The sequence below is a fragment of the Oreochromis niloticus genome, unplaced genomic scaffold (assembly GCF_001858045.2).
Source record: "Oreochromis niloticus isolate F11D_XX unplaced genomic scaffold, O_niloticus_UMD_NMBU tig00007008_pilon, whole genome shotgun sequence".
Taxonomy (NCBI): domain Eukaryota; kingdom Metazoa; phylum Chordata; class Actinopteri; order Cichliformes; family Cichlidae; genus Oreochromis; species Oreochromis niloticus.
The window spans coordinates 83053-102133 of NW_020328306.1; the positions used below are offsets into that span (position 1 = coordinate 83053).

Sequence of the window (19081 nt, forward strand, 5' to 3'; positions counted from 1 at the left end):
ACATGTAGCGTTTCATGTCCACTTTAAGGTCCCATTCAATAACACACAGGGCTCAGATGATCAGCTGCAAATATCCTGGATTATGACATACACTACGAGAGATCCAGGGTCAATCACCAAAGAGCTGTTTGGGTGGTATTAAGTTGATAGCACCTTGTTTGATTAGCAGATATCTTAGTACAGACCTAGCATAGATTTACTTTTGTGTTTATTTTCTTCAAGCTGATAGGGGCAGGAAAATATTTGATAAAATCCAATTGAGGCGATTCATAATTCTTTCTGGATTTGGATTTATCTTTCAGAAGTATTGTCTGAAGTACTGTATCTGTATTCTGGTATTTTTATGTTGGTGATAGTTATTGTTATAAATCTATGTTTTAGTGTTAGGCTGTTATATTTAACGGAATGTCACATTGTTGTTAATTTTTATCTTTTTGACAAGTTTTCATGAAGCAAAGAACAACAGTATTTAAGCTGCTGTAAGAAAGGTGAAGGCTGACAATCATCCACTAAAATAATACCTGCAACAATAGAAATTTTACTAAAAAGGTCTAAAAAGCAGGTTACTTTATTTATTTATTTTAGCACATTTTAGTTTAGATGTGCTTTTGCTTGATTTCCAGCTAATCTGTCATGATCCGAGCGAGTGTTGGGTTTGTCTCCTGGCCCACTGTGTGTCCCTGGGTCCACCCTGAGGCGTAGCTCAGGTAATCTCCTTCGCCTGTGGTGCATTAGCTGCAATCAAGAGGCTGCATTTAAACCCAGTGTCGTCATCTCTCCTTTGCCAGTCCGACAGCTACCAATGGTGGTAACAAGTTGCATCTCTCTGTGTTTCCTTTCAGGTCGATGTTTTGCCTTACCTAACTCTCCTTGTGTTCTCAGTTTTTGACTCATCAGTTACACCGTAAGCACCCAGCTTCCAGCCAGAAATCTCACCCACCACTGAACCTTGCCGTCTAAACTTGGATTCTCTTCACCTCTACTGCCTGCCCTCCTGCCTGCTGACTGTGCTGGAAACACTAAACCTCAGGTTGGACAAATACTCAGCTGCTCAGTCTTCAATACCCTCCCCAAGCTGGAAATCGGCTTCACTGTGTGTAAGCAGTCAAGATCTGTGTTGTAAATAATGTGAGTCTGATTCACTGAGTATGTTGTGTCTGCATCTGGGTACTTTCCTTGTGTTGGCCTCTGGGCCGTTTGTGACGTAATCTTAAGATGTTGCCTGGGCTTCTTGTTTTCAGTCATACTCAGTAGCATTGATGACATGTGCTTGATTCCCAAACAGAGACCTGTGTGACATGTTTTGAATGTGCAGAAGATTTTTTTTAACCTGAGCAGAAATATTTGTGAAGCATATTTAGGCTATTAAAAGCCGCAAGGATATATATTGTTTTATGAATAAGTGACACATACATGTTTAAGCAGGTAACGTCTCCTGACAAAGAAGCCAAAGTCTCCTAATATCAGACAAACCTTATTTATTTGTGAACACCTGGCTATTATGTGGTAACTGTGTGATGCTATCATGTGGACCAAAATCTCTGAAAAAATGTTTGCAGCACTTTGTTGAATCTACTCCAAAAAAGGCAAAAGGTGGTTCAGCCTGGTACTAGCACAGTGTATGTAATACATTTTCCAGTGAGTGTATATGTAACACAAAGTGTTGCAAAATGGGGCAACTTACTTTTTCCAGTCAAGAGCAGAAGTTGGTACAAGAACAGAAGTCACGGAGTTAAGAAACAGTAACTTCTTGTATTATGATGCTCTGTGGCTTTAATACTGTGGCATCTCTGAGTAGAGTTCACAAAAGGCTCAACAGAAAGACAAAATAACAATGACAGAATGATATTAAGTACACTTCTTTTGTAGGTAAAACGAACAGTAAGTCCAAATCAAGAAATGCATATACAGGGAGACAACTTCATCAGTTTTGGAAGCCACTGAGGTCAACCTCAGACACATATGTGTGGGTGAGTATTTTACACATACCACCTTAACATTGTGACCAAAAGACAGCTAGCAGATGTTGCAGCGATGAAGATGCCAAAAGTAGAAGAGAAGATGTCAAGTTGTCAGGATCTGCAAGATTTGAATTAAATTGAATTGTTCTGAATTCCTTTATTGTCATTGTACACAATACAAAGAGATTCAAAGGCAGTAGTGACCATTGATGCTGTACTGACCAACTCGGCAACACTAAAAGGCCTGAAGACAACAGAAGACAACTAAAGTGCATCACAGAATTGTCTATGAAGGTTCTCAGACATCCAGGTCATGTTAATCTAAGAAGTTGGGAAGAAAAGAGACAGGACTTCTTTAAATTTCTTGAGGACGTTTTTTCTTTCCAAGCTCTGAAAAAAGCTTGAAAATGCATTACAGAATTATTTCCATGGTCAAGAAAAACAGTTTAACATCTACACATAAAGAAATTCTTGGCAATGCAGGTGTATAACTGTCAAAGTCTACAAACAAGATACACCTTGATGAATAGAAAAACTGTAATGAAGCAGAATGTGGCTCAAATGCCGGACTTGTAAGGGAGAAATGTACTCAAAAAGTAGCTTCATACTGTTACTTGTAAGAATGCAAAGTATACACAAATGAGAGCAAGCAGTAGAAAAGACAGCACAAAGAAACACATACCCATGAGAGGAGACTCAGATAATAAATGCAATACAGGTAATGAGGGAGGAGGAAACAGTAATGAGACAAGGGAAGTAAAATTAAAACAAAGCACTAGAGACAAGACAACAGCCTATCAAAATAAAAGAGTAAGTATAATCAAAACTGAGTCAGCGACTCAACCATATTAATTTGACACAGCGACAAAAGACAAACACGGGAAAGACTGGAGGAGAAGAAGGGAACACAAAAGGGAACTAGCAGACCTATCAACAAAACCAAAACACAGACTAAAGGCATGAAATATCAAAAACTCATAAATAGAAGGGAACCATTAATAAAAGAATAAAGCCTGATCATAATCCCTTTTTGACAACAAATAATGAATACACAAAAATTAATACCCTGGTTCCAAGACCCGGGAACTGTAATAAATACACGTTTACACTCAAGATCAGGAAGCTAAGATTAGGCTTTGCAATAAAAGATCTAAAAGACCCTGCACAGTTCTATGAGAAGACCACGTGAGGGTCATCTCATGATAAACCTCTTGAACATGAACCTGTTCAATGTGACATATAAAAGAAATCCAAATGTAGATCATAGCATTGCATTCACAGGAGGGTGATAACATAATCATACAAATATCCAAAGAATTGGAATTTATAATAAATGTTTTTTACAAAGATATGTTGATAAACAGTAATTTCTAATGTATGTTTCATGAATATTTTTGCCTCTTTATTGACCACTGCTGTTCATGAAGTGCAAGTCCCAAGGAACTGGAAGAAATGTTGTTTACGTACATAAGAGTGCATTTTTAAATCAGGTTTTTATCTGTTTGAATCCTGCAGTCAAAATTCAGACTATTGTATATTTTTACTGTCTGTCAATTTGAGCAATCTGTCTTCAGCATGCACACTGCTTGTAACTGCAAGGTTATCTTTCCTTCACGTCTGCTGAGGCAGATGGCGTGGAGTGGAGAGAGTGTAGATCCAAATGCAGACTATGGAGGTGCATATTAGCAAAAAGCGAGCCTTTATTTTGGGCTGCACAAAACATTAAAAACAAAAGGTGACAGGACTGCGATAAACTAACAAAAACCTAAACTGGGAAAGCTAAACATAAAGACACGAGGTGCATAGAAAACAATATAGAAACCTAAAACACAAAACCTGAAACCAGGAAAGAGGAAACTAAGACCTGAAAAGAACGGGAGACTTGGGAAACATGTGGAACTTAACCAGACAACCCAACAACGAACCGAGGAAAACACACAATATATACACTGAGGGTAATGAGGGAATCTGCAACAGGGCAGCACAGCTGGACCTAAACTGATATAATCAGAGACAGGAAGGAAGCAAAACAGAATACACAATTATCACAGAATTATTACAGTAAAACAAGAAACTAGAGACACACGCTGAGACATGGACTTGACATAGGGGCCGGGAAAGAGCAGACATGAAAACATAACTGACTCAACGTGACACCTGTAACACATGGAGGCACAGTAACAAAACCTAAGAACTAGAATCCACAAAAATATAACCAGTAACTAAATCAAAGAATATTAATGATCAAAAACATAAACACTGGTCACCAGACCTAGAACCATGAACATTACAATACATTCATTGCTACATTATTAGTTACAACTCTTCAACCACCCCTTTTGTCTTACTTCTCTCTATCACCTTTTCTATCCCTTTGAAGAAGTGAGGCTCCAGAAATGCTAAAGAGGTAAGTATTATTTCTCAGTTACATTGAATAGATATGAGAAAATAAACTGTAGAAAACTAAACAGAAGAAAGTAGAAGAGAAATAAAAATTTAACATAAACCAGTCACACACTCCGGGGCCTGACCAACCCTGGCAGGGCCTCCTTGGATGAGGGTGTCTAGTGATAATGGCTGAAACACCCGATAAATCCAAGGTCTACTACTGACGATGTGTCAGATGGCAGATTAGCTTGGGTAAAAGGCCGAAAGGCACACAACGATGTGTGCTGCTGGTAAAGTTTCTGGGCTGCCTTTCCTCATAACAGCCGTCCCTCAAGATTCTCAAGATTCTTGCCATTTAAAGCAATGCATTATCACTACAACATCTAGTCCTTTTACTGAATCATGCAGATGTGCAGCTGACAAATCTCAAGCAACTGTGTAATGCCATCATGTCAATATGGACCAAGATATCAGAGAAATGTTTCAAGCACCTTGTTCAATCAAAACACGAGAAAGTGCTTTTGTTAACTACAAGCCCATTCACCAGTCACACACAGGTTCATATAAGTGCTTTTTTTCAATATCTAAGTGTCTTGTATGACGACACTCACACACAGTCACACTCCAGTGGATGCATTGGGGGTAACTTGGGGATCAGTATCATGCCCAACATCCAGAATGGAGAAGACGGGGGATCAATTTAACTTTATGCAATGAGCTACCACAGCTGCCCCAGTACACCACATAGTGCATCTAGTAGAATTTCTGGTGAATGCAAATATACAGTGACTTGGTCAAACTCATGTGCTCTATCCTGAGATAATCTCAGTCCCTAAAATGATAATGTCTTTATGCGAACAGTTATTAAATAACATGCTATGTTTTGACTTTAACATATTTTTGATGTTGTGATTCTGCTTTGCAAATCTATAGAAATCTATAGAAATCACTTTCCAGTATGTACACTGCCTCCAGTATATATTCACAACTTTGAGGTTCATACTGATCATGACATGCATGCAATTATTTTCTCACCCATAAGCAGAAGTTGGCAATAGAAACAGACATGACACGTGAGAAGATTCAACCTTGTCTCTTATTTTGCTTCTCTGTGGCTCTTATAGAGGGTTATTTCTCTGTCTAGAAGTTACACGAAGCTCAACAGAAAGTCTGTAAGGATGGCAGAGGAGGAAGTTAACTATGCCACAGTCAAATTCAAAGAAAAGAAACATTCCCAATCAAAAGGTAAGTTTTTCCAATGCACTGCATCAAGAAAATACATTCTAAGCTACTTTTGATGAATATAATTGCAAATTTACTCAATGTTGATTTGTTTTAAACAGGAACAGTGACTATAAAAAATATCAGTAGAAATCAGCAAATAAGATCTTGAGCTAAGTAGGATTTTTACACTGATATTTTAAAGCTTGGTGCCTGAACCACTTCAGCTAGTGGCTTGGGGATCTGACTTGAATGTGTCCCAGATGCCTCTTAGGTGAGGTGTTTCTGGCATGAAACCCTGTTTGTTGTATGATAACTTATGAATGCCAGTTAATTTTTAAACCTTTCAGTTAAAAAGGAGGAAACTGTTTTTGATGAAGTGGAGGTGAAAAATGAAGCAAAGGAACAAACTCTGGTCACAAATGGTGAGTTAAGAAAACACAAATCCACCGTAAACAAATGTCCAATACAGTCAAAATTTCTAAAACTGTCAGTACAAGAAGGTGTGACGAGTACTGATCAGTTTGAGTGTCTTTCAAACTGGAACATTTCCCTAACAGGGATTTAATGAAGAGACATGAAGCATCCTGAGTTTTACAATTAGATTCAAACAGTGAATGTTCTCCTCTTACAATCATTTTTACCAAAGTTTTGAAGGACAAGTGGTATTTAACAGTTTAATATTAAAATGCTTTTATCATTCATGCTCATAATAGTTAGGAGATGCTCCTTATAAGGTTTACATTCCAAAAGATAGAGAACAGCATGAGTTACATTGTGTAAATGCGCATTTCAAAGGTGATATGTAGCTTAGCTGTTCCAGACACTCAAATGAAGTTTAAAATCCATCATTGAGACAGCGAGACAAAAAGGAAATGTTGGACTTATAAATAGCAACATTGAATAATCAATGAACCAATAATCAAGTAGATAAAACAATATATTTCTGTTATTTAGATTTTTACGCCAGACAAGAAGAACGAACTACAACAGTTTATATATCATAGTGAGGTATGTGTATTTCAATCTTTGTACATTCATAAGTCATATATTCAAAGGTTTGTTTTAACTGCAAGACTCTTACATATTTTTTTTTTTTAAGTTTCCACTTTAAAAGAATAAATATTTTGTCATTTAAGACATTTTTAAAGATGTCTAGAAAGGACAGAATGAGAGTGACAGGTGACTATCAATGATGACAGAATAATGTTTCATGCACTAGCATTTGGGTAAACGCATTCTCTTGGTAAACACATTACACATACAGCAATAATAATAATATTAAACTGTCTTGTTTTTGTGTAACAGTGGCAGAAATTTCTCTTTCTCACATGTTAAGAAATCTGCGAAATTAGAAGAAATCCAAACGTTCTCTTGTTTCATATTATAGTAAGAAACGTTACTGGTTAATTTCACAGTGTCAGCTAACTAGTGACCAATAACTCAGCAGAAAACAAGGACACTAGAACTAAAACCATTTATAATGGTTGCTCCCAACCCTGTCAGCAATGAGCTTTATGTTAAAAACAAAACAAAGCAAGGATATACTGACCACCTTTGCTCCACCTCTGAAGAAGTAGTTATTTAGTTGTTTGCTAGTTAGCGATCAGCACTTTATTTATGCACTTAAATGTTCTCTCTTTCCCAAAGCACATGCAGACAGTTTATGGCAGAACTGATTAGAAAAGAAAGTAAAAAATGAGAGTTTTTTCAATCAAATAATTGCCATATTGTTACTAACTTTTTCTTTTTAACAAAAGTTTTAAACAAACATTGTAGCTTAAACAACACTGTTCAAACTGCTGTAACATGTTTAATCAAGATGAGGAAGAAGGAGAGCTGGCCTCTACATTTGGACTGTCAACATCAGCCACAGAGCAGCAGAGAAGAACAGGAAGTCCAGCTTATTAAATGAGTCTCATGCTTTGTCTTTTATATATACTGGTTTGATTCCTGCAGGAGATGCAAATTCCCCTTGGGCTCACATCAGGAAGAGCTTCCGATCTAAAATACTAGCAAATCAAACACACAACCCATGTAAAAAGGGAGCAGCTGAAAGTAAGATACAGATTCAGTTATTTTCAGAGAAAATTTAGTTTTAGGTTTATTTTAAAAGTTATTAACTTGAATTTAGTTTCTATTAGGTTCAATGCTAATTTTAGTTAAACTATAACATGGTAATAGTTTAGCACAGGGCAATATCTAAGAAGCTCAGAATAGTTATTGGAAATGTTCGCTCTGCATAAAAATCCTCATGTATACATCCATAATTTTTCATAAAAGGTCTGAAAATAAGTTGCTAAACAAAGTTTTTTTTTTAGTTTAGATGCATGGTAGTTTGCATACTCATTAATCCCAAGATTTTCAGTTATCGTTTGTAACCTTGTTACGATGTGCTTGAGTCGTAAAATTTATTTTGAAAAATGAGTTGAAATTTTACTGAATCCATTCACTACACATCTGACCTATTAAAAGCCTGGAGGATATAAATGAATGATTTAACATGTGACCCATCTACAATTGAGCAGGTAACAACCCCGAACGAAAGAACCAAGGTCACCCACAGTTATAACAGACACAAGTGTTGATTCAATAAATGCCCTCACATCTAACCAAACACTAGTACTCATACCTCTCATTATTATACACATACCTGTATGTGTAGACTAAGCACTGGTGGTCACCAAAGTACTGCAGTTTGAAATAATTCACAAGCATGTACAGTCACATATTTTTATACAGTTGTTTATTTCCGTAAAAGTAAATTAAAACTGCTAATATCACATATTTAGTTTATGATATTACTCATTATTCTGACCTAACTTTAATGCTCTTTCATTGAAGTTTGGGTGATATGGCCTGATAACATTAACAACTGATAACCAACAGGCAGTGTTGTTTATGTTTTTGAATAAACATTTTAAGAAAATGCAGCTCTTTCTTTCTTTCTTTCTTTCTTTCTTTCTTTCTTTCTTTCTTTTTTTAACTAGAATGAAGATTTAAGATTTCGGTGTGCTGCTGTTATTTATGGGTTTTAAGTGGGCTGCAGCACTCTTGAATTTGGGAACGGCTAGTGTAGCTAAAAAATTGTGCACTGACTGTATGTAAGAAAATGGTGTGTGTAGTTTGAGGCCAGATTCAGATCAGGTGCTTTCCAGTAGGTCAGCAGTACCTGTTGGCGTAGGAAGTTTTTTCAGTATTTTTAGGAAGAACAATTCTGTACTTCTTCAACAGTGCTGTAGTGTTGTTAGCAGTATATCATAGGAGTATATCAGAGCCACAACCATGTTGACCAGTGTGGGGATAAAACTGGAGAGGTGAAGTTGAGATGGTCTGAATATGTGCAGAGGGATAGTGCCTCTACTGGACAGACAATTTTAAATGTGGAGCTGCCAAGCAACAGAAAATAAGGAAGACCACAGAAAAGGTTTATGGGTGTAATAAAAAAGGACATGCAGAGGGTTGCTGTATAGTATGGTACATTGTAGTTTAAGCTGGAATAGTAATTAGGTTTGCTGCTGGGCATCTTAAAGGAGCAAACCTAATTCTTAAAGAAGAATTAGGCTCTTAAAGAAAAATAATCCTGGCTTAAAAAAGTAGTTTACACATCCTCCCATGTTTATAATAGTTTCTATTGTGTGTCTGATCAGTGGTTTTTCCTCTGTATTTATCATCTGTTTGTATTCCTTTACTGTCTTTCATGCAGTGCATGCTGAAATAAGCTTGAGCACATACGTGCAAACAGACTGAAAAAGATATTGACAACCTGTTACATTAAAAAGAGAAATTGTGTGTTTGTTTAAAAGGTCTTTAGTCATGGCAAGAAAAAAATGTCAATGTCAACAGCTGAGGAAAGGTGAACTAGCAGCCGAAGAACGAGCTGCAGATTAACTTTGATAATCTGTCCTGTCACACCAACTCAGCGTTCTGTCTTCTAACACAGCTCTCAACAAACTTCTCTATCATGTTTAAAACATGTTAAAAATGCTGTTGTACAATTTAAAAATACGGAAATGTTCCTTTATTTTGTAAGGACCACATTTTTTTACCATGATTAATGTTTTCTGAAGCACAATATGCAAAAGTATGATGAGACTTACAAAGAAATACAGTAAATATATTCATAAGTCATATATTTATTTCAAATTTCATCTTTGTGTCATGATTATTCCAGTTTCATGTAACTAATCATTAAACCATGACGATTTGTATTTTACAGGTTTTGTTTTAAATCTGGTTTTAAAGGTTTTAAAATGTATATTTTTAATTTACTTTCACAGCAAATTTGACTCACCGAGCTGCTTTTTGTATGTGAAAGAGAGTTGGTGAGTAGAATAGTTCATACTTGAGTAATTGTGAAGTAAAGGTTTAGAAAGTCTGAGTGTTTCTACAGAGGAAAGATACGCTCAGCAGACTCATATCACCAAGTTTCGCAGACTCCTCCAGAGTAACTGGACTTAGCACATACATAACTGAGGTAAACGGAGGAGTAACAACATACATTGTTGTTACAGCGGCCAAGTTTATTTGTCCTACAGCAGCCACTGTAGCTAGGATTATGCACTTGAACTGAGAACTGTAGGAAAACTGAATTCAGTTGACTATGATCTGTAACCTACTAACAGCTAGCAGGGATATTTTCCAAATCGTACCTTTAAGAAGAAAAAAGGTTGGATGTATGAATCTAGAATCTAAATCGATGATTTTAAGTAGACATATGCAATTTGAATCTACTGACAATGAAGATTAAAGGTTAAAAATGAGGCTCTTCTATTCATAAAAGCAACAGATGCAGCATGCCAAACCTTTATCTGTGTTTGTAATGACATAGCATTGGACATAACTCTTTAATAACAATGACCAAAGTTAATGTAATTTAATGTGAACAGTCCTTGTGCTGTTTATTGCTGGCACAAAAAAAAACTCAGTTGAATAAAATCCTGCTTTTTACTGTCCTAAAACGTTGATTCGATTCATCTGGACTAGGGCTGGGCTATATCATACCGTTCACGGTAATACCGGTGTAATTTTGGGCAACGATAGGAAAATGAAATATCGCGATAGAATATGGGTAAAACGCGCATGCGCAGTGCCTTTGTTTACATATGCACATGGCGGCGACGCAGAATGAGAAGAGCGAAAGTGGATCGTTAAATGAAACGGATGAACCAGAACTGGTTTGTAAAAATGCTGCAACTTCAGTGGTGTGGAACTGGTTTAGCTTTTGTCCGTCAGATACACAACAAAGCACTGTTTTTGGTAGCGCATGCTAGCGGGCCGTCATTATTACCGTGTTGTTTGGAAAATAAGGCACACTTAAAATCAATCCTTTGATTTTTCTGAAAATCGACAGTGCCCCTTATAATCCCGTGTGCCTTATGTATGAATTCTGGTTGTGTTTACTGACCTCGAAACGATTTTATGTGGTACACGGCGCTCGAAAATCTGTCAGATGTTTCAGTACGACCTTGCTAAGCTACGAAGCTGCAAGGCTTGATGGATTGTCAGAGCATTACGGCTATCATAGGCAGGAGCCTCGCAGAGTGATACGTACTGTGCTTCAACATAATATTACCGTATTGTGTGTGTATTACCTCTTTTTTAAGTTTTGTGGATATTATACATGGTTATGCTGAGGATGTGTCGGCCAATTTCCACTGGAAATGCCTTTTGGTTAAACTGTCAGCAAGGAATTTGCACTGTTACATTTTTATATAACTTTAATGCACATAAAAAATAGCTGCTTGTTTAAGTGAAAATACATTGATGGGGTTTTTTGCACTAATAAAGTTGTGGAGTTGTAAAGTATTTTGTCTAGTATCAATTATATCGTCAGTTATATCGTTATCGCAAATTTTCAAATGTATATCGTGATAAATATTTTTGGTCATATCGCCCTGCTCTAGTTTGTAAGAACGAAAAACCAAATTGTTCCTAAAATAGTTATGGAAAGTCTAACTGTTGTATGTCTGTGTTCTACATGTTTATCTGATGGAAAATAACGTTGCTATTGTTTTATTGCAGTTTTTGGATAATTCTGAGTGGATTTACACAGTACGGATCTAAATGACCCGCAACAAAATCAATGTCAATTGTTTGTTCTTCAACATAATACAAGGGTTAATTTCCAAAACTTGCTTATGATCTTCAATTTGTAGCAGATCCACTATCACATAGCAGCTGGAGCAGTCTCCAATGGAGGTCAGTCCACTGCTGCCACCTGTGGCCAAGTACCACAGCCTACTACTAGATTAACTTGTGACACATGTGCACCTGCTGCTATGATCACATTGAGTAGAGGCTGAGTGGCTGCACTTACCCCTGGTACATCCAAATCTACCCACAAACATGTTGAAAGATGCAATGGCAGCAATGTGGATTGTCAACACTAAAAACAATCAGTAAGCAAAGACAACAGGGATCACTTTTTTCTGTTTATTTAGCACCCACAACATTTGTAGTCGCCTTCTGCACAGGGGAAGTCCACACACACTGTGTGGTACCACTTTCCACAGAAGGTGCATTCAATCTGCAAGACTGAATGAGATTGTCAGAGTCATTGTCTGACTGTTTATTACTAATCACCTGCTGTACATTCACAGTAACTGCCATCTCCTTACAAATGTTTATTAGATTAACCACACTTATACAGACTGTATATAACAACCAACTCTAAAATGTTTGTTCGCAGAGAAAAGACACAGACAGACTACGCTAACGACATGTGATGTTACAACACTAGTGAAATATTAGTGTCATTTCATTCTTTTCAAAGGTTTATTTGCATGACGCACAAACAGACACAATTGAAAGGTACAAATGTGTTGTGCATGAAACGAATTCAAACGTGCTGCAGATGTGTGTCACAAGTTGATCTGGCTGTAGGCTGTGGCACTTGGCCAGAGGTGGCGCTGGTTGACTCGACTCCATGTTCGTGCACACAAAGTAAACTGCTCGCTTTAGTTGTGAAGCAAAAACGCTGAATTCGGAGAAATAAACCGTGTGAGGGGAACGATAACGACGACAAGAGTCTCCCGATCGTTTACTCTTGGTGTCCTGTGAACAACATCGGCGTGGTGTTAATTGTTTGCTGTTTTCGCGATCGCGTCGCGCGTGAGGATATCACCAGGTAAACTCGCCACATTTTTAAACATTTTGTTGTTCAACAGCATCAAGACTGACGGAGTGTGTTTGAGATAACCTCACAAGTGTCACAGGTGACACGTTTGGCGTTTTTTTGCTGGTTTGTCGGTAGCACCTCCTGAAACGCAAGACTGCCACACATCTGTTCGACTAACGCCAGTTGATCTAAACGCCAGTAGATCTGGAACACAGGTCGTAACCCAGGATCTTCTGGGCTACGGTGAACATTTCTTTAACGTTGGGGTATTTCAAAAGTCCTCTGCCCATGCCCACAAACTGGCTGCCCTGACCGGGGAAGAGGAGCACGGAGCAGCCGCTGGGGTCTTTTTTGGGTCTCCGCTGAGGCGCCGCGGCTGGCTCGCTGTTCGGGGGAGAAGCGGGGGCTTCAGCCGGAGGAGGGTAATCTCCAGCCGCGGAACCGGGCTTGTTGGTGGACAGCGTCCTGCTCAGAGAGACCAGCGACCTGACCTTCCCTCTGGAAGATGCTGCCATCCTGACTGCCACTGATGCCAACATGAGCTGTTCCTCATCCAACGACGTGTCTGCGGATGAAATAAGACGCACAGCCCGCCTGGACAAACTGTAATCACCGAAAGAGTCAACTTTGCTTGAACTCAACTCTGACATCTGCTCGGCATGACACCTCACAGGGAGACGCCATGTTGTTTAGACGGAGTTTATTCTCGTCTTCTTCCGGTTGACGTTCAGGCTCTTTCACGCTGCAGCGCCACCTCAGGTCAAAGTATGTCATGCTCTAATGTATCGTGTTTTTCTTTTCTGTGCTTTAATTTGTCTACAAAGTGAAAATAACTATAAGAGCTTTTAAGTATACACAGACATGCGCTTCTTAAATTTAGCTTAATTGGCTCCACAGGTAGGAAGTAAAAAAGTTAAAAAAAAACTTCCTTGCTGTACTTAATTTTTACTCCCTACATTTTTAAACAAATATCTGTAGTTTCCACTCCGTATATTTTCAAAACAAACTCGTTACTTTGGGTTTGACGCATTTGGGGGAAGTTAATATTTCACGTCACTGCAGGCCTTCAAACAATGAGATTTGAGCCTAAACAGTGACACATGAAAGGCAGTCGCGTTTTAATCAGTAGAGATGAAAGAGCAAACCATGTACCGTAGTTTTGATTTATTTATTTTTAGCACAACACCAGAACAGCCCCACGTGCCCATAATTTGCGGTACTTCAGAAAAAAAGGAGTGAACATAAAAGGGAGTAAAATGTTGTGGCAGGTAATTTCAAATGCAGCATTTCTATCACCTCAACAAACACTAACTGTGTCACAGTGTGTTGCTATAGGTAAAGCTCCACTTGCTGTATTTCACAGGAAGAGAAAAGAATGAGAGCTAACTTCACTCAGAGATATAGAAAGAAAGAGAAAGAAACCAGGCTGTATTTAAAGGTAAGGACTGCTTAGTGATATTTGATAAAATGTAATTGTATTTTAACAGGGACATAAAGTGCTTGTCTTACTCCCTTCTTCTAGCTCGAAATTACTTGCCAAGTGGTAAGGACCGTTCATGGTCACACGGTGAGAACATTGGTGTTGACTATGAAGAGATATGGTCAGACAGGGGAGGGGCCAGTCAGATTTATCAACTCAACCTCCTTAAAGCATGGAGAGAGGCTGAAACCAATCTCTAGTGAGCCCGGTTAAGGAAAGAGATGAGTTGGTGCCTGAGATGCCAAATTCCAACATCCTCATTCCCGCCATTGAGATAACACTCTCACACAGGCCCAGAGAGCAGATGTTGCTGCATTGCAGATGTGTTATACCCCCTGCCCAGCCGAATGACTCTCAAAAAGAAAATTTTGCAGAAAATCAATGTGATCGCTTGGATCACTGGAATTATCATCTCGATATCTCTTGTCCTTCTTTCATTTCAGACGTCTTGAAAACAAGTTTTAACAAAGTCCTGGAGAAGTGCCCAATGCTGGAGGACCTCCTGCTTTACCCCTGGCTCAGATAAACTCCTCTCTGACACAAACACACACGCATACTGAATTCACATCTTGCCATACAAATGTGATACAGTAACCAACTTTCTTTCTTTCAGAAAAAAAGAAAATTGGGAGATTCAAAATTTTCCTCACAGTAATGTTTGCATCAGTCTATCAGATGAATCCCCTCCAAGTCCAATATTTACATCAGTTACAGTGATAATGCTTGGTGTCTACTTTCAGCCACCGCAGTAGAATGCCAGGAATGAATCTCATTGAAATTGTAGTTGCATTTGCTATTTAATTTAATTGTCATGGATGATACACAGACAACCCAACAGCAAACAGAGGAAAACAATGGGCTTAAATACACAGAGGGATAAATGAGGGAATAAGACACAGGATGAGAGCACAGCTGCGAGAAATCACAAACAACAAGACCATGGGGAAGGAAAACTGAAAACACTAACATAGTCTAAGGAGCTTAGAAAGAAAACGTCTGGACTTCTTTAAGTTGCTTGAAGACGTTCAAGCAAAGTTTAAGTTCTTTTCATCCCAGAAGGTGAAACATCTTCAAGCAACTTCAAGTCCAGACGCTTTCTTTCCAAACTCCTTAGACTACGATGACCTAGATGACTGAGAACCTTCACAGACATGAAAACACTAACATAGCACACAAGACTATCAAAGTAAAACAGCAAACAAGAGACTTTTACAAAGACACAGAGTTGACACAGAGACATGACTGACTGGGGAGAAATTGGGGAAGATGGAAAGAAGAATGACTAGACATGACACGTGGGACACAGGGGCAAGGCAAAGTAACAGAAACCTAAAGCCTAAGAATATAACACAAGAAGAAAACAATAAAGAGAACCAAAAACATACATAAGAATAATCAATGAATATAAATGAACAAACACAAAACACTGGGTCACAGACTCAGTACCATGACAGTTAAATGTACAATAATAAATACTTCAAATCAGATGACAATGTAGCTGACACTGTGTTTATTAGTGTGTGGTCAACCACAAATCTTCATACTGTCATCCATACATGAGGTCTTTATGCAAACGATGAAAGATAATGAAAGAAACTGTTGAATTGATATGAAATGATTGAATTATATGAAATATTATGGCTTTGTCTGCCAGAGTGTTTTTCTGTAAACTACTTTGAACTACTGGCAGTCAGTGAAGTCACTGAAAGGCAAGATTCTATGTTGTGTTGCCGTAGTTTCCAGAGTTTACTTATAAAGCTCACTTACAGAATTCAGTTAGAAAAGTCAAGCATTTGAAGGGCGCACATTCGAAGGAATATTAACTCAATATTAACTCATTACGGTTTACATTTTCGAGTTTAAAAGTTCTCCGAAATTACAATGAAAAAGGAAACAAGAAAAATTACCACTCCAGCCGATAAGAAAGATTCAGGAGATCAAGGTAAGTAAAATAACAAAATCAAATCCTGGTAAAATCCAAATCCTAGAAATGTTGACACTGTGAATCATTTTTAGAGCAATTGAATCATATGTTTGATTGAAAATAGCTTTAATACAAGATGTCTAATCAAAGAAAGGTTACCGGTCTTTTGGTAAAATAATGTAATAAGTTTATTCTTGGACTCAACAGTAAAAACAGACCAACAAGTGTCATCAAGATCTAAGACTTAGTAAACCTAGTATCAATTCGCACTGGTCAGTTTTTTTATCCCAAGAATAAACTTGTGATAATTTAAGCAAAAGCAATTTCAAATTCTTTGCCAAACTGCTTCCAGTCCTGATGTCGGGGACTCTTTTTCACCACTGTGTTGTTGTCGTTTATAGATTGTAAGAGCAGGACTGCTAAAAGAAAGGCCAGTCCTGAAAAGAAGACCCCAATAAAAAGGAGGAGGGTCGCTGAGCAGGCTGGTCCTTCCACCAGCTCAGATGTGGTCAAAGGAGTGAAGCGCAAGGTTGTGCAAGATGAAGAGGGCACAACAAAGAAAGCAAAGAAGGCTAAACTTCTCCACCATATGAGCGGTGACAAGGAGCAAGCATCCTCCTTGTTGGACTCTGGTAAAGGTAGGCTAATTAGTTGAATAAGGGGGTAGATTAAGTGTGGTTGCTAGGTTTAAGATATTAGTGTTTAGTGTTTGTGTCTATCATCCAGTGAGCTGATGTGCTTTTGGTGTTTTCCACATCTCCAGACTTGAATAACAAACAGGTGTGCGCAAAAAATGGCAAAAGAAAGGCCGCGGGAGACAACAGAGAGTCACCCAAGAAAAAAAAAAGGAATGTGGACCAGGACAAAAAATCAGTGGCAGACCAAAAACGTAAGTAGCAAGCAGCTTGGGTTTTATATTCAGGGGAAGGGCAAAAGGAACATTTAGGCTACAGAGGAGAGTAATTTGTGTCACAGCTGTAATAAAACAAGATTTGTTGTTTTTTCTGTTCAGGTGAATTCCAAGCCAGATATGCGGAGGAGCACCAGCTCGGAGAAGGAGGCTGCGGAGCAGTGTTTGCTGGCTACCGGATAGAAGATCGTTTTCCAGTAAGTGTTCAGATGATGGTAGTAAGACAGGCAGTAACGCAGATAATGGATAATATCGTAAACTGAGACGTCTGCTGTGTTTCCACCTTTCATTATGTCATACTGAGGAAATGCTCACCAATGCTCTGTGTCTTCTAGGTTGCCATCAAACACATTCCCAAAAATAAAGTCTACTGCAAAGTGGCGGTAAGCGTCCAACACTTGAATCAGTTTTACATTACTGGATTGAATGCGGCGTTCCTCATCATCCACTTTGTTGTAATATTTCAGGATGAAAGCGGGAAGAAGCTCTCAGTGGAAGTGGCCATTATGGTTAAACTTGCAGGTGAAGCAGAAGGGTCAGTGGGAATATCTGCACCTGTGTCCTTGCTGGAGTGGTTCGACCTTGGCAAAGAGCTGATCCTGGTGCTGGAGAGACCTGTCCCCGCTGTGGACCTGCAAAAATACAAAGCAGAAAATGGAAGAACTTTAACAGAGGACAAGGCCAAGGTAGGTTGACTGGAAGAACCTTAGACTGTACAGCATTCAATCAAGGCAGAAAAGCATGAACTCATTATTGTGTTTGTCATCTTTTCCAGGTCATTCTGAAGCAACTAGTTGATGCTGTAAAGGAACTTGAGGATAAACACATCTTTCATCGGGACATCAAGGGACAAAACATTCTGATTGAGACCGGCTCAGATGTGCCTCGTGTTCGCATCATTGACTTTGGACTGAGCTGCTTTGTTAAACAGCGATCTCTGTATCGCATCTTCTATGGTAACATATTCTGCTCCTGCTTTTCACAGATGGAACAATTTGTGTCTTTTGTTTTAGAAGAAATTGCAATTGTGTCTGTTTGTTAGGCACTCCTCTTCACATCCCTCCCGAGTGGTACATTAGGAGCTGCTACAGGTGTGGACCCACCACGGTGTGGCAAATGGGAGTGGTGTTGTATGAAGCGCTTCATGCACAATACTTTAGTACCGCGAGGTTCCTCACAAAGAAACTGAGCATCAAAAAGCGTCTGTCCACAGGTAAGAAAACTTCACACTTCCAGATTCACTGATGCCTTGGATCACTAGAACTATCATCTTCATCTTTTTCATCTTTTCTTTCTTTCAAGAATGCCGGAATTTCTTGGACGCATGTTTAGCTATAGTCCCGGAGAAGCGCCCAACACTGGAGGAGCTCCAGCTTCACCCCTGGCTAAGATAACACACACAAACACACAATTCACACCTTATCATATAAGTATGATACATTGTAGTAACTTTCTTTCTTTTTTCTGTTGGACAGGAATAGATAGAATGGGTCAATCTTAAAAAATAAATAAATAAAAATTTAGCTTTTTTGGAGTTCCTGTAACCCCCCCAGCCATCCCAGGAAAGGGGATCTCTCTTTGAATGGGCTTTCCCGAGGTTTCTTCCCATCGATCTGGCCCCCTGGGGAGTTTTTCCTCGTCTTCATAGAGAGCTTGGGCTGGGTCAGGAGCTCCATCAAAACTGTCTTTATTTGATGACTTTAAAATAAAGATGTGTTTTACTTAAATAAAACTTGTTTAATTCATCTTTGCAGAGGATTCTCCTTCATTACTATTTTGTTTTGGTTTTTTTTGTTGTTGTTTTTTTTACCCATGGTGCATTTTGACAAATAAGAAAACTGAATCAGGTTAAAGTGTGCACAAAGACAGTCACACTGCAAATGATCTGAAGACTTGCATCTGTTGCTCTAACCCCCAACTAGTTTAGACAGATTTCCTGGTTCTACCAGAGGTTTTTTCCTTCAAGAAGGGAGTTTTTCCTTCCCACTGTTGCTGAGTGTTTGCTCATAGTGGGTTGTAAAAGCATAAAAGTTGATAAGAGACATTCATAGCAGAGTTATCACAGCGGGAACTATAT

The 19081-nt window shown here is 38.6% G+C and overlaps 1 protein-coding gene and 1 long non-coding RNA gene across 5 annotated transcripts; both read left to right on the forward strand.

Annotated features, from left to right (window-relative positions):
• The first annotated feature begins 675 nt into the window (after positions 1-675).
• LOC112845362 (uncharacterized) lies at positions 676-8454 on the forward strand. The gene is made up of 7 exons (XR_003218178.1): positions 676-805; positions 883-1128; positions 1870-1970; positions 5474-5594; positions 5921-5995; positions 6528-6581; positions 7530-8454. It is a non-coding gene; the product is annotated as an uncharacterized LOC112845362 (long non-coding RNA).
• A 4864-nt stretch (positions 8455-13318) lies between these two features.
• On the forward strand, positions 13319-18736 carry LOC109200521 (serine/threonine-protein kinase pim-2). Of its 4 annotated transcripts, XM_019356111.2 has the most exons (11): positions 13319-13455; positions 14054-14128; positions 14614-16112; positions 16496-16732; positions 16858-16983; positions 17107-17201; positions 17340-17387; positions 17472-17690; positions 17780-17960; positions 18047-18217; positions 18307-18736. In XM_019356111.2, exons 3-11 carry the CDS (start codon positions 16052-16054, stop codon positions 18396-18398), a joined length of 1230 nt encoding a protein of 409 aa, XP_019211656.1. In that variant the 5' UTR covers positions 13319-13455; positions 14054-14128; positions 14614-16051; the 3' UTR covers positions 18399-18736. The 4 variants fall into 4 exon arrangements, with proteins under 4 accessions (XP_019211656.1, XP_019211658.1, XP_019211655.1 ...); XM_019356113.2 differs by lacking the exon at positions 14054-14128 and having other exon boundaries at positions 13321-13455; XM_019356110.2 differs by lacking the exons at positions 13319-13455; positions 14054-14128 and adding an exon at positions 13894-13958.
• The last annotated feature ends 345 nt before the right edge of the window (positions 18737-19081 follow it).